Genomic DNA, 12,409 nt, shown 5'->3' on the forward strand with positions numbered 1-12,409 from the left:
GGCGGGGCGCGGGGCGGGCGGGGCGCGCGGGGCGGGCGGGGCGCGCGGTACTTAGGCGCGGGCGGCGCGGGGCTCGGGGCCGGCGGGTCTCTGCGGAGCGCGGTGAGTGCGGCCGCGGGGTGCGGCGGCGGCGGGGTGCGGGCCGGGGCCCCCGCGTCTCCCCGCGTTCGGGCCGGCGGGCCGGGGCGCGGCCTGCGGGAGGAGCGGGCGCCGCGACCTTGGGCGGCCGGGCCTGCGCCGTCCCCGGAGTCCCGGGAGCGCCGGGGCCGGGCCGGAAACGGGCCTGGAACGGGGTGGAGCCCGGGAGGGGACGCGCGGAGGGGAGGGGGTCCGCCGCGCCCCCTCCTGCCCCCCCGCGCAGCGGGCCGCGCTCGCCGGCGGTGCTGCAGAGCCGCGCGGGGCGCCCCCGGCACCCCCTGCTCGGCCCGTGGCCCTGGGGACCGGGAGCCGCGGGGCTCGCAGGCCCGGGCGGGGGAGGCGCCGGGCAGGCGTGAGCCGGGCTTGCCCGCCCCGGCACCGGGTGCCGCGGGCCTCCCGCGGGGTTCAGAGGGAGGCCTGGCTGTGTCACCTGGAAAACCTGATCCCCAGGTGCCGCCCCTGAGGCCAGCGCAGCCCGTGACTCAGGCGGGGGGGGATGGGGGGGGCAGCGGCCAGGCTCCCCGGGCCGGCGCCCCCCTCGCGGCGCCTCCCCCCTGGAGGCCCTTCCCCGGGCTGCGGCGATGGGGGCGCAGGCCCGCGGCCCCGAGGAGGGGCCGCCCCCACCCGGGAGGCTGACGGTGCCCCCGGGGAGGAGCCTCCTGGGCATCCGTCCCGCACTGGGGTGCTGCCAGGCGCAGAGAGCCCCTGGGCCTGGGCGGCCGCAGGTGCCGGCTCCTTCCCCGATGTGGGTCGGTGAGGGTGAGGGGGGCCTTTTGGCCCAGGACAGCCTGCACCTGCTGTTCAGACCTGTTCCCAGCGCCCCGAGGCTCAGGGTCTTCCTCCCTGGTGCTGGAGTCCGGTGGGAAGTCGCATGGTAGGGGTGAGGCCATCCGCATGCCCCTCGGCCCTGAGGTGGAGGGGCGAGCACTTTGAGGGGAGCCTTGGCTATTGGGTGATTTTCTTAGATGTGGGAACAAGTGTGGCCGTGTCGGGTGGCCCCATCCTTGCGAGAGAAGGACCGAAATACTTTAGGGATGAGGACTCAGCTCTGCCATCTGTTCTTGGCATAAAGAAAGTTCTAGAAGGATGAGGAGTTGAACTATAGAAAGAGGGAATTTTTGTAGGATCCAAATTGGGGGCTTTCACATGACTCAGCCCTGCGTGGCGCGGGCGGGCGGGCGGGCGGGCGGGCGGGCGGGCTGGGGGAGAGCCTGGGCCGGTGTCGCTCACCTGCGGCACCCGAGTCTCCCTGCAGCCGGCCCTGCTCCCGCAGCCTCCTGGGAAAGCACGTGGGAGGTGGCTCCTGAGTCCAGCCTTGCTAGGGAGGGGCTTGCAAGGATCAAACGCTGTCACCTGTTTAAACTTTAACCAGCCCCATCTTTAGCCTCAGCCTGCACCCACTCCCTCTGCACAGCACCCCAAGTCTCAGGCTGCGGTGGGGTTAGCGGGCAGCAGGGATCTTGGCCTGCAGGTTCCTTCTGCTCCGCTCTCCCTCCTCACTGCTGGGGTGGGGCGGCCCCTCGGTGCTCTGGCCGAGTCATGGCCACCTCGCCCGCTCCCACTGCTGCGGAGCCGGGCGATGGGCACTGCAGGCCCGAGTTCTCACCGTGCACGTACAGCGTGTGGCTGCTGAGGGCCAGGCTGGCTCTTTCCTGTCACTGCCACTGGGTGCTTAGCGTGACTGCCCTGTGCCACGGGGGTGGGGGCCGGTCCCCTGCCAGGGCTCCCTGCTGCTGGCCCCCTCCCGCCCCTGAGGGGTCCCCAGCCTGTGCCCCAGCACCCACTGCCCTGGCTAGTTGGGGCCTGCGTTTCTTGCCATCTGATGGGTCTGGATGGCGCCTGCGTTTTCTTTCTCATGACTAGGAATTGCAACTTAATTGTCTGCCCCAGGAAGGCCTCTCTGTTGCTCCTGCTGGTGTCACATGGTCTGGTCTGAGCAGCTGGGGCTTGCCGAGCAGCTGGGGCTGTCCCCCTAGGTCTCTGGCCCTCTCCCCCCCCCCCCCCCCCCGGGACTATTTCCTAACCCCTGTGGGTGGGGACTGGCTGGCCGACTCTACTTCCAGGCAAGAAAGCTAAGGGTCCCCCGGGTTGTGACGTGGTCTCGGTCACCTGGCCCAGCCTCCCCCAGGCCTCCTGCCACGCCCCTTCCGCTCAGCTGTTCAGGCCTCTCCTCAGGCCTGATTCCTCCTCACCTGCTGGGGAAGCGGAGCCGCAGACAAGCCTGGGTTACTGTCTTGTGAGTGCTGCGCCAGGAGGGGGAAGAGGCCCTGGCCTGTTATCTGTCCAGACCAGGCCAGTCACTTCATCATCAAGATAAGGGGGCGCTGCCCACAGGCTGGGGGGCAGACACCCAAGACAGCAAGCCGACACGTGAGAACTAGACTTTCTGCCTGAGAGTCCCGGGGAGGCCGGGCTGCCCCCAACCCTCTGGCCTGCTGGCCTGACCTCGGGCAGGAGGTGTGCACAAGTCACGAGGCTTCCAGGTTTACGTAAGACCCGGGGGCGGTGCTGGTGCTCTCAGCCTGGCCGCCTCTCTGTCCACTTGGTCCCGCCGCTGCGCCGTCTGGGGCTGTGTCCTGGGGACAAAGCAGAGAGCGGCACTGCGGATTGGACTGCGGAAGAGACGGGCGTCTGAGGCCTGTCTCCCCGGCCAGAATTTTTCCCAAATGAGGGTGTCCTTGTGAATAACAGGTGACCCAGCTGTCCTGGGGGCCTCCCTGCTGGCTGGGGGGGGGGGGTGCTGCGCCCCAGGCCACGCGGAGGGCACTTCGCAAGGGAGCCTCTCCTCAAGCCTCCAGCAGCCTGGGTAAGACTAGCATCTTGTTCCGGGCCCACGACAACTGGGCACCGAGCCCGAGAGGCGAGGCCTTGCCGGAGCTGGCTTTGCGGCTGCCCAGGTTTCCCGTCACCCCATCCCCAGCTGGCGGGAGGGGCATCCAGCCAGGACTGGCCTCGGGGAGCCGCGGTGTCCCTGCAACCACCAAACACTCGTGCCCTTTGCATCTCCAAGGACGAAAGCGGCTGCACAGAGGCCTGAGGGCCCGCGGCGCCTGGGTGACACCGGGTTCCAAAGCTGAGTTGGGGTAGCGCCCCTGGCACCCCCATCTTGTGTCTTAGCAGTAAGCAGCCGAGGGCCCTCGTGGGGCCACGGTCCCCAGCCGAAGGCGGCGCTCCTGTGGCAGCATGTGGGCTGCCGAGCCCCAGCCTGCCCCGCCGTGGGCGGGGAGCTGGGCCCCGGGCTCTGGGGCCTCTTGGGCAGGCTGGCTCTGCTGGCTCTGGGGGTGAGTCACGGGTCTGGACAGACGCGGCAGGTGGCGGGCACGGGGGACACACCTGTGAGTGCCGTGCGTGCAGGTGGGTGGCGCGTGCCCCTGCTTCTGGGGCGCCTACAAGGCTGGGCGCCTTTTCCACTCATGCTGCTGCCTCTGGGGGCCCAGCCCCGGGGAGCCCCCCGCCACAGACTCGGGTGCCCATCAGGGGAGCAGCTCTGGAGGAGCCCTCTTTGTCTCGGCTCCCAGACCCCCGTGCTGCCCGCCCCCCTTGTTCTCTGCACCGTCAAGGCCTGGAGCAGAGGCCGGCGAGCGTGTCCGCGAGGAACGCGGGCTGACGCAGGAGACCCTCGCTGGGGTTCAGGCTGGAGAGGTCGGGTCTGCTCGGGCCCGTCCAAGTGTGACTGAGGTCCTCCCTGTGTGCGGTGGCCCGGCCCCACCAGGCTGGGGGTGTCGGGGCCTGCGCTGCGCAGCCCACAGCGACCACAGCCAGAGGCTGGTCAGGCTTTCAGGAGAGGTGCCCCTGGGCTCCCGCGGGCGCCCTGCCTCTCCACCAGCCTCTCCACCCGCGGTGCTGGCTGCCAGCCACGCCCTTCCTCGTGACCGGAGGCCCTGTAGCCATGGGGAAGCTTTTTTCTTTCTTACCGTTTTTGTTTTAAAAACGCATGGAAGCGGCAGCCCCCTGGCATCACAAAGCTGCTGGATGCTCTGCAAAGTGCTTCTGGAAAGCGCAGGCCGGAACCTGCGGGGTGCCCTGGGGGTGGGGGTGAGGGCCTGCCCCTCTCCCTGCTCACGCAGCTCCTTCAGAGCCCTGGGTCCCCCGGGCAGCTCCGGAGCGCGGGGCATGGGGGCGGGGTGCTGGTGGGTGCTCTGAGGACCACCTGCCCGCAGGCTCTGCTGATTGCGTTAAGGTTTTGGAGGGAAGAAATGGGCCTTGGGCTCCTCGTGCTGGCGGAGGGGCAGGGGCAGGGGCCGGGGCCGGTCCACGCAGGAAGTCCAGTGGACCTGGCCTGGGGGGACACCCGCCCCCTGCGCTGTGTGACCCCACCCCACCCCGGCGCACTCAGGGGGCTGGGCTGCCAGTATTCGTGCTTCTGAAACACTTCCTGCGCCTCTTCTGCTGATTCAGGGGAAGACACAGAATTAAGAAATGAAAGGGAAGTGCTGGCGGCGGGAGCGGAAGTGAGAGCCGGAGCCGGCCGCTGTCTTGCTGGCCGTGTCCCCACGCACCGGCCTGTGCTCAGGGGAGGGAGGAGCCGCGAGCTTGCTGACGCCCCCGCCTCTGCTGTCAGGGTCTGTCCCCTCTCAGAGGAGAAATTTGACTTGGGGTTCTCGAGTGTCGGGGCCCTCCGGGTGGTTAGCTGAGGTTAAAGCTTCTGTTTTAATCCAGACCCTTCTCTGGGCTGTGGATATTGTGCACAGAGCCGGGGTGAACTGGAATTACTGGAGAGGGCAGGAGGGGGGGTTGCAGGTGGAGCCTGCCCAGGGAGAGCCCCTCCTGCTCCCTCCCCACTGTGTACAGGCCCCGCCCACGCCCACCCCACCCCAGCGCTGGGTGACAAGGGGAAGAGGTCGGTAGGAAACGTGGGGGGACCTGTGGAGCAAGGAAGGGGGTCTTCGAGGTCTCAAGGCTGGGGGACCGTGTGGGGGCTGATTCTGGGGAGGAGCCAAGAGTCGGGGCGGGGAGGGGTGAGGACTCTGTTCTGCCACCACAGAACCCAGAGGTCTTGTTGGCAGGGGGGGCTTGCTGTGACCTCCCAGCCCAGCGGGGCTGGGCCCCGCGCCTGGGTCTCCTGCTGCGCACACGGGGCCCCAGCTGTCACCCTGGACAGCCACAGGGGGTGGAGAGCGCCTTGGGGCGGGGTGGTCAGCCAGCCCCCGCTCCCCTTTCGGAAGCACGTTCAGACGCTAAGTGTGAGACGGGGTGTCGGTCAACGCTGAACCCGCTGCCCCCTCCCTGCCCGGGACGCGTCTGCCTAACGGTGGACGGCTGGGTCTTGGCGAGCTGGGCCCCGACGTGGTCTTGGCGGGCAGGTGAAGTGTTGGGGTGATAGTCTCTGGGGAGTCAGTTACAGGGCCAACCCCAATATAAAATGGGGTTGCCCGACTGGGTCCTCCCCGCGCGCTTAAAGGGACTCCTGAATGCGAAACGGCGGCCACTCGCGAGGATGCTGAGAGGTTTATCCACAAGGGCAGGGAAAGCGGGGACGTGAGTAACTCAGGGAGAAAAAGAGGGGGATCGGTGCGTAAATGCGTCCTGCCCGTTCGCCGGCCCGGCCTCCCAGTGACCCGCCGAGCTGGTGAAACCCTAGCAGGCCTCGTGGCCGGGCCCGTGACCCGCTCGGCGCCCAAACCCAGAGCCTAGTTGCCTTCCCCCGCCCAGGTCCGCGCAGCCTTCCCTCGGGGGCTGCTGGGAGTTGCAGCTCCCCGCGCCGTGGGGTGGCGTCCACAAAGCCTGTGTGGAGTCTGCTCAGGACATCTTTCCCCCCATCGGAAGCCCCCCCCCCCCCCCGGTGTCTGAGGAGTCTGGAGTGGGTTTGGGGCTATTACACAAGTTGTGTGTGGATTTGGGGGCTTGGGGTGTTCGGCAGCGTAGCTGGTGTCCTTCCTGAAAGAAGGGGAGCGGGGGCTGGACTCTTGTTCTGCACCAGGCGCCCCCCCCCACCCCCAGTTCACCGCTTAGCCGGCTGCGTGCTCAGGGCCTGGGGCTGACGGCTTGTCTCGGCCGCCCTGCGCGTCTGGCCGGAGCCCGTCTGGGCCGGCTGCTGGTCAGCGGGGGCCGGCAGAGAGCCCAGGTTTGTGCCGGCGGCGCGGCTGCTGCTCTGATTTTAGAGCCTTTGGACCGCAGGGGAGCAGGCGTAGGTGCCCCTGAGCCGGTGTCACCAGCTCGTCGCCCTTTTGTTTTAGAGGCTTTTTGGTGTCAGGTTGTTTCCATCGCCTCAGCCCCTCGCATCCTGCAGCGTCCAGTGTCGGCTGCTTAAACGCGCGTTTATCCTCCTCATGGCGCCTCTGACCCTGGCAGGTCTGCTGCCCGCGGCTCGTGCTGGGATCCAGGCGAAGGACTCAGCTGCTTCCCCGAACCGCTCTGGTGGAGCTGCACCTTCGCCGGGCCGCGGGCATGGGCAGGCCGGGGCGCGCTCTCCTGACCCCACAGGCCAGGCTCCTCCGTGAGCTGGGGAGGCCGGAGCCGGGTGGGGCCAGGGTGATCTGGAGGGGCCTGTGCGGGCCCAGGGCACCCCCTGGGGTCTCTGTGATGAGGGTGTGACCCACTATGACCTACCCCTGCCCCAAGGTCCCTCCTCCAACATCCTCACACGGGTAGGGTTTCAGCTTGGATTTGTGGGAGGCACATTCAAGCCACACCGTGGTCCTGTGTGTTGTGGGCCTCGCGCAAGAGGAAGCTGAGGCACAGGGAGACTGGCCGAGCCGGGGTGAGGGCCTGGGCCTCCTGCCTGAGGGGTTTCCTGGCCCCAGGCGGCACTGCCCAGCAGGGCACCTGCGAGAGCCTAGTGAGGTGCCTCCTGACATCTGTCCCCACCTTTCCAGGTGAATCCAGGATCCAGACCCCAAAATGTGGCGACTCTTGGCGGCTCTCAGCTGCCTGCTGGTGCTGGCCGGCGCCCGGAGCCGGTCCGACTTCCAGCCCTTGTCGGATGAACTGGTCAACTACGTGAACAAACGTAACACCACGTGGCAGGTGAGCTGTGGGGCCGCTCCTGGGGCCAGCTGTGCCCCTGCTCCCCGGGGAAGTGGCCGCAGCTGTGACCACAGGACGTCTGTCCTGGCGCCAGCCCCCTCCCTGTGGGGGCGGGGTGGGGGCGGTGAGGGTGTGTGTGATTGGGGTGTGCCCTGGCCTGGGACTGTGGGGCCAGGAGCGGGGAGGGAGCAGCCACTGCAGGCCTGAGTGGGTCTCCTGAGAGCACTGCGGCCTGTCCAAGCTGGTCCCCCGCGGGCCCTGCCTGCCACCCCACCCCCTGGGTCCCTGAGGCGGGTGGGCCCAGGCGTCCTTGGGCCTGCGTGGGTGACCGTGGGGCTGGGTCTCTTCCAGGCAGGACACAACTTCCGCAACGCGCACCTGAGCTATGTGAGGAAGCTGTGTGGCACCTTGCTGGGCGGGCCCAAGCTGCCCCAGAGGTGAGTGCCCCACCGCAGCCACCTGGGCCCTGCTGCTGCCACCGCCGTTGGGGCAGGGACCCAGGAGTCCAGTTCCGGGGAGAGCCCCAGACAAGCATCTGATTGTTCCAGAAAGGCCTGCAGTGCACGCTTGCCCCGGAGGCAGCTGTGGGGCGGCCGCCTGGGAGGATGGGCTGCACACAGTAGGGCCACAGTGCCGTGGGGAGCCTGGCCGGCGTTTGCAGTGGGGAAACAGACGACCTGGACCCTGAAGCAGCCCAGGAATTAGTCCAGCAGAACGGGGTTTTGCTTTACAAACTCCCGGGGCCTCCCTGCGTGTCCCTCACGCCTTCTAGCAGCCTTCTCAGGGGCTGGCCTTGGCTGGAGGGAGGTGAGATCTGTGTGTAATGAACCCCGCTCCCCCAGAGTGCAGCTCGCTGAGGACGTGGTTCTGCCCGAGAGCTTCGACGCCAGGGTACACTGGCCCAACTGCCCCACCATCGCCGAGATCCGCGACCAGGGATCCTGCGGGTCCTGCTGGGTGAGCCCTGTGCTGGGGGCGGGGGGGTTGCCTGGGGCCAGGACAGCTGGGGCCCGGCCAATCTGGGCTCCCTGTGGCTGTGAGTGGTGGGGACGAGTGGAGGGACAGGCCCGAGTGTGGCTTGTGAGGCCTGCTGGCCAGTCCCTCAGGTTTCAGCCTGACCCAGTTTCCCCACAAGCTTGCTTCTGAGTGTGGGGTGCGCGGCACTGGCGGCCAGTCTGCGAGGCCTGTGCCCAGCACGTGTCCAGGCGGAGGCTGGGCCCCTGGCCCACGCAGTGGGTCCAGTGAGGAGCTTCTGGGCAGCCTCCTCACGGGCGGCCTCCTCCCTGCAGGCCTTTGGGGCTGTGGAAGCCATTTCTGACCGGATCTGCATCCGCACCAACGGGCACGTGAACGTGGAGGTGTCCGCCGAGGACTTGCTGACCTGCTGCGGCGAGAAGTGCGGGGAGGGGTGAGTCCCGGGCACAGGGGTGCTTCCAGTGGGGTGAGGGCCTCCGCAGAGGCGGCCTGGGCCCAACAGCTGGCCTGGCCCAGCCCTGCTTTGTGGGAGGCTCCTGAGACCAGGTCCAGGCTAGGGCGGGTGGACCAGAGGGTCTCAGACCCGCACTTCCGTTTCTGGGGTTGGGTTTTGTCATCCTGGTCCCCGGTTCTTGCTGCGGCCGCACGTCAGGAATACTGGGAGGCTTCTTGCAGAGCCAGCCTCCCTGTGGGCCCCGGGGAGACCAATCTGGAAAGCACCGCCTGGGCCCGGGCCCTCGTGGGAGGGGTTCCCTGGGAGGAGCCTCCGGCCTGGAGGCCCGGGGTCGGGGAGGGCTGGGCAGCGGGTGAGCAGCTGTTTCCTTAGCTGCAACGGGGGCTTCCCCTCGGGAGCGTGGAACTTCTGGACCAATCAAGGCCTGGTGTCCGGGGGCCTCTACCAGTCCCACATAGGTGAGTGTCTGCCCGTGGCCCGGGCCCGCGTGAGGGTGGAGGGCAGGAGCGCCCGGGCACCGGCTCACAGCCCCCCTCGCCCAGGCTGCAGACCCTACTCCATCCCTCCATGCGAGCACCACGTGAACGGCTCCCGGCCCCCCTGCTCGGGGGAGGGAGGCAGCACCCCCAAGTGCAGCAAGATCTGCGAGCCTGGCTACAGCCCCGCGTACAAAGAGGACAAGCACTTCGGTAAGTGGGGGGGGGGGGGCAGCCGCGGGATGGAGAAGGGCGGGGAACGGCTCCGCCCTGAACTCGCCTCAGAGCTGGCTTGGGGGGAGGTAGTCCAGAATCCCCCCTGGGGCGCAGCCAGCCCAGAACCCCCCGCGGCCCAGGGCGCGCCTCACCCCCCGCCCCCGCAGGCTGCAGCTCCTACAGCGTGCCCAGCAGCGAGAAGGAGATCATGGCCGAGATCTACAAGAACGGCCCGGTGGAGGCGGCCTTCTCCGTGTACGCGGACTTCCTGATGTACAAGTCCGGTGCGTGCCCACCCCAGGGGCGGGGCAGGGTCTCGGGCACCTGACCCCCCCCCCCCCGGCCAGCCGCTGTCCCCCGGCAGCCCCCATCACCCCCGGGCCCACCATGGGGCCTGTGGTTCTCTGGCGTGGCAGGCCCTGGCGGAGGGAACAGGGCGCCCGCGGTGCGTCCCGCCCGAGAGCCGGCCGTGCCCCTCCTAACGGGCGGCCGCGCTGACAGCCCAGAGCCCCGGCTCTTAAAACAGTCAATTATGACAAAACGCCCCCCCCCATTGGAAAATGGGGTGATGGGACGCCTGGTGGGCCAGCCCCAGAGCCAGCGTCCCCCCACGCTGGCCTGCCCCTGCCCAGGATGTCCTGAGCCAGTGTGCACCCCTCCAGCCAGGTCCCGGCATGGACCCCGGCCCCAAGTACCTCACGCCATCTGACACGAAATACTTCCCAAACGTGGGGGCCCCTGGGGCCTCTGCTGGAACACTGGGGCTCCACAGAACCCTGTTGGAACATGAGCCTGGCCCCTTAGTGGTGGGGCAGCTGGGGGTGCATGGCGGGGCTCCGTCTGAGTGGCTGTCACTTGGCAGGAGTGTACCAGCACGTCACCGGCGAGATGATGGGGGGCCACGCCGTCCGCATCCTGGGCTGGGGGGTGGAGAACAACACCCCCTACTGGCTGGTTGGCAACTCCTGGAACACAGACTGGGGCGACAACGGTGAGTGGCCGCACCTTGATGCTGGGCAGGGGGTGCTGTAAGCCAGAGCAGGGGTGCCCGGCCTCTCTGCTCTCCCCACGCAGCACCGGGTGCTCCCGGGGCTCAGCTGTGATGGTTCCTCAGCCACGGGCGGACATGGCCTTGGCTTGCTGGTGAGGCGCCTCCTTGTGGCCCCAGGTGACCGGGGTCCAGCGGAGGCAGCGCCCAGGCCCCGTGTCGCGGAGCTGGCCACCTGGTCCCCGGAAGCGCCCGAGCCCCTCCCTGACTGCGGTGCGGGGCTTTTGGGGCTGCGCTGAGGGCTCCCGCTCTTTTCCAGGCTTCTTTAAGATCCTCCGCGGCCAGGACCACTGCGGCATCGAGTCGGAGATCGTGGCCGGCATCCCGTGCACTGACCAGTACTGGAACCAGATCTGAGGGCCGCCTGTGCCGCCAGCCCCGGCTCCTTCCTCGCTCACCACCGGGGCTGGGCCCTTGGGGGGGCTTCTATTCCTCGAGTTCACATACACGATCAACAGGCTTGCGACGGCCTGAAGGACTGAGCCAGACCTCGCGTCCACCCTTCGGGCTGTCTTCCGAGGACACGCAGCCGAGGCAGCCGCCTCCAGCCCGGGCTCGCGAGCCCCGCTGCTCCCAGAGCCCGGCCTCCCCGTAGACTAGACCAGGACCCGCACCGCCCGCCCCCGGGAGCATGGCAGACGGGGCTTGGACAGTGGGGTTCAGAGGCAAGGAGAGCGGGGTCCCCGCAAGACAGCCCCACACGGCTCCGGCAGCGCCCAGCACGCAGCTTCCAGCTCCAGAGCGGGAGCCGCCCTGGCCCGCGCTAGCCCTCTCCGGCCTCGTCCTTGAGCTTCGACTCCGCCGCGGCCGCGCTCCAGACCGCCCCCGGCAGGCCTCGGCTTCCCGCCCCCGGCACCGCCGTGGGCCTGGCCTGGGAGAAGCCAACTCTGAGAATCACTGCTTCGCCCTGTAATTCAGCCCGGGAGAGAATGTGCCAATAAAAGGTTTCTCGGCCGCCGCGGCGCCTCTGTCCGCGCGTGATCGCAGGGGCCCGTGCCGGGGCGGCGGCTAGTACCCTCCTTCCCCAAAGACCCGTCCTTGGGGGTCTGGGTGCCCTGGGGACAGCTTGCCTCGAGCCGGGGTTCAAAGGGAACCCCAGTTCTAACTTCTGCAGCCAGGGCCTCCGTCTCCATTCCCTGCCCGGCCCAGGCCGGTGCTCACTGCGCTCCGCGGGGTGGCGGCAGCGGGGCTTTGGGTTCCTGCTGTGGCTTTAGTTTTTACTTGGCCAGTTGGAAACTGTTCCTTGGTGGACCTGAGTTCCGGTGTCCACACCTTGACCCTGGCTCCCACAGAGACCGACTCCTTAGTGACAAATGAGCAGTTTCTGGGCAAAAACCTAAAAGCTGAACAGCCCCCATACCACGTGGAGGCAGGGAGCCTCCCTGGGGTCACGGACCTGGGGGTCCACAGTCAGGAGGGGGCTCAGACCTGGGCCATCCTTGCTAAGTCTCACAAAGGCTTTGTACACACAGTGTGCACCCCAACTTAAAGCCCTGCACTTGAGACAAGTCCCCAAGACATTAGTTTTGAAAACCAGTGGGGCCCACGAGAGAGAACTGAGAACCAGCCCCTTCTCAAGGGCCCAGACGCCCCGGCGCAGCACTGCCGTGCCCAGGGTCTGCCGTGCTCAGTGGCTCGTAGTAGCGCGTCATCACGGGCAGGCATCTGATTCACACCTGAGGAGCCTACGGGGTCCTTCCCGGGCCAGGCAAGCGCCACCTCCACACTCCCGCTGCAGCCTGCCAGGGCCTCCCAAGGGCGCTCTGATGTAGCTGGCACCCAGGAGATGCTCTTGACTCTTGACCCCAGAGCACCCTGTGTCCCTAGGTCTGGCTGACACCACCAGTGCACAAGCACTTTCTGTGAAAGAGGCCTCTGCTTGTCCTGGGGCTTTCTCCGAGGGCAGGCCTCCAAGGGCAGCACACAACACACATCTGGGGGCCTACGGAGGGCTTCTCGGAACAAATGCAGATGGACACAAACCTTGAGCTCTGCCTCCTTACAGCTTGCTGGCATCTCCCAGGAGGGAGCTATATGCTTGTCCGAGCCCAGTCTCGTGGTTGCCACCCAGGGGGCCCCGAGATCGCCAGTCTCTGGTACCAGTGTGGTCCCACAAGACAGCACATGGCCCACACA

The 12,409-nt window shown here is 68.0% G+C and overlaps 1 protein-coding gene across 1 annotated transcript; it reads left to right on the forward strand.

Moving 5' to 3' along the window:
- Nucleotides 1-6,978: 6,978 nt before the first annotated feature.
- CTSB (cathepsin B) lies at nucleotides 6,979-11,219 on the forward strand (the record flags this gene model as incomplete). The annotated part of the gene is made up of 9 exons (XM_084232125.1): nucleotides 6,979-7,104; nucleotides 7,456-7,541; nucleotides 7,947-8,061; nucleotides 8,394-8,512; nucleotides 8,906-8,991; nucleotides 9,076-9,222; nucleotides 9,393-9,509; nucleotides 10,088-10,216; nucleotides 10,533-11,219. 9 exons carry the CDS (start codon nucleotides 6,979-6,981, stop codon nucleotides 10,628-10,630), a joined length of 1,023 nt encoding a protein of 340 aa, XP_084088251.1. The 3' UTR covers nucleotides 10,631-11,219.
- Nucleotides 11,220-12,409: the final 1,190 nt, after the last annotated feature.

This window comes from Talpa europaea, assembly GCF_964194135.1.
Source record: "Talpa europaea genome assembly, chromosome: 4".
Lineage (NCBI taxonomy): Eukaryota > Metazoa > Chordata > Mammalia > Eulipotyphla > Talpidae > Talpa > Talpa europaea.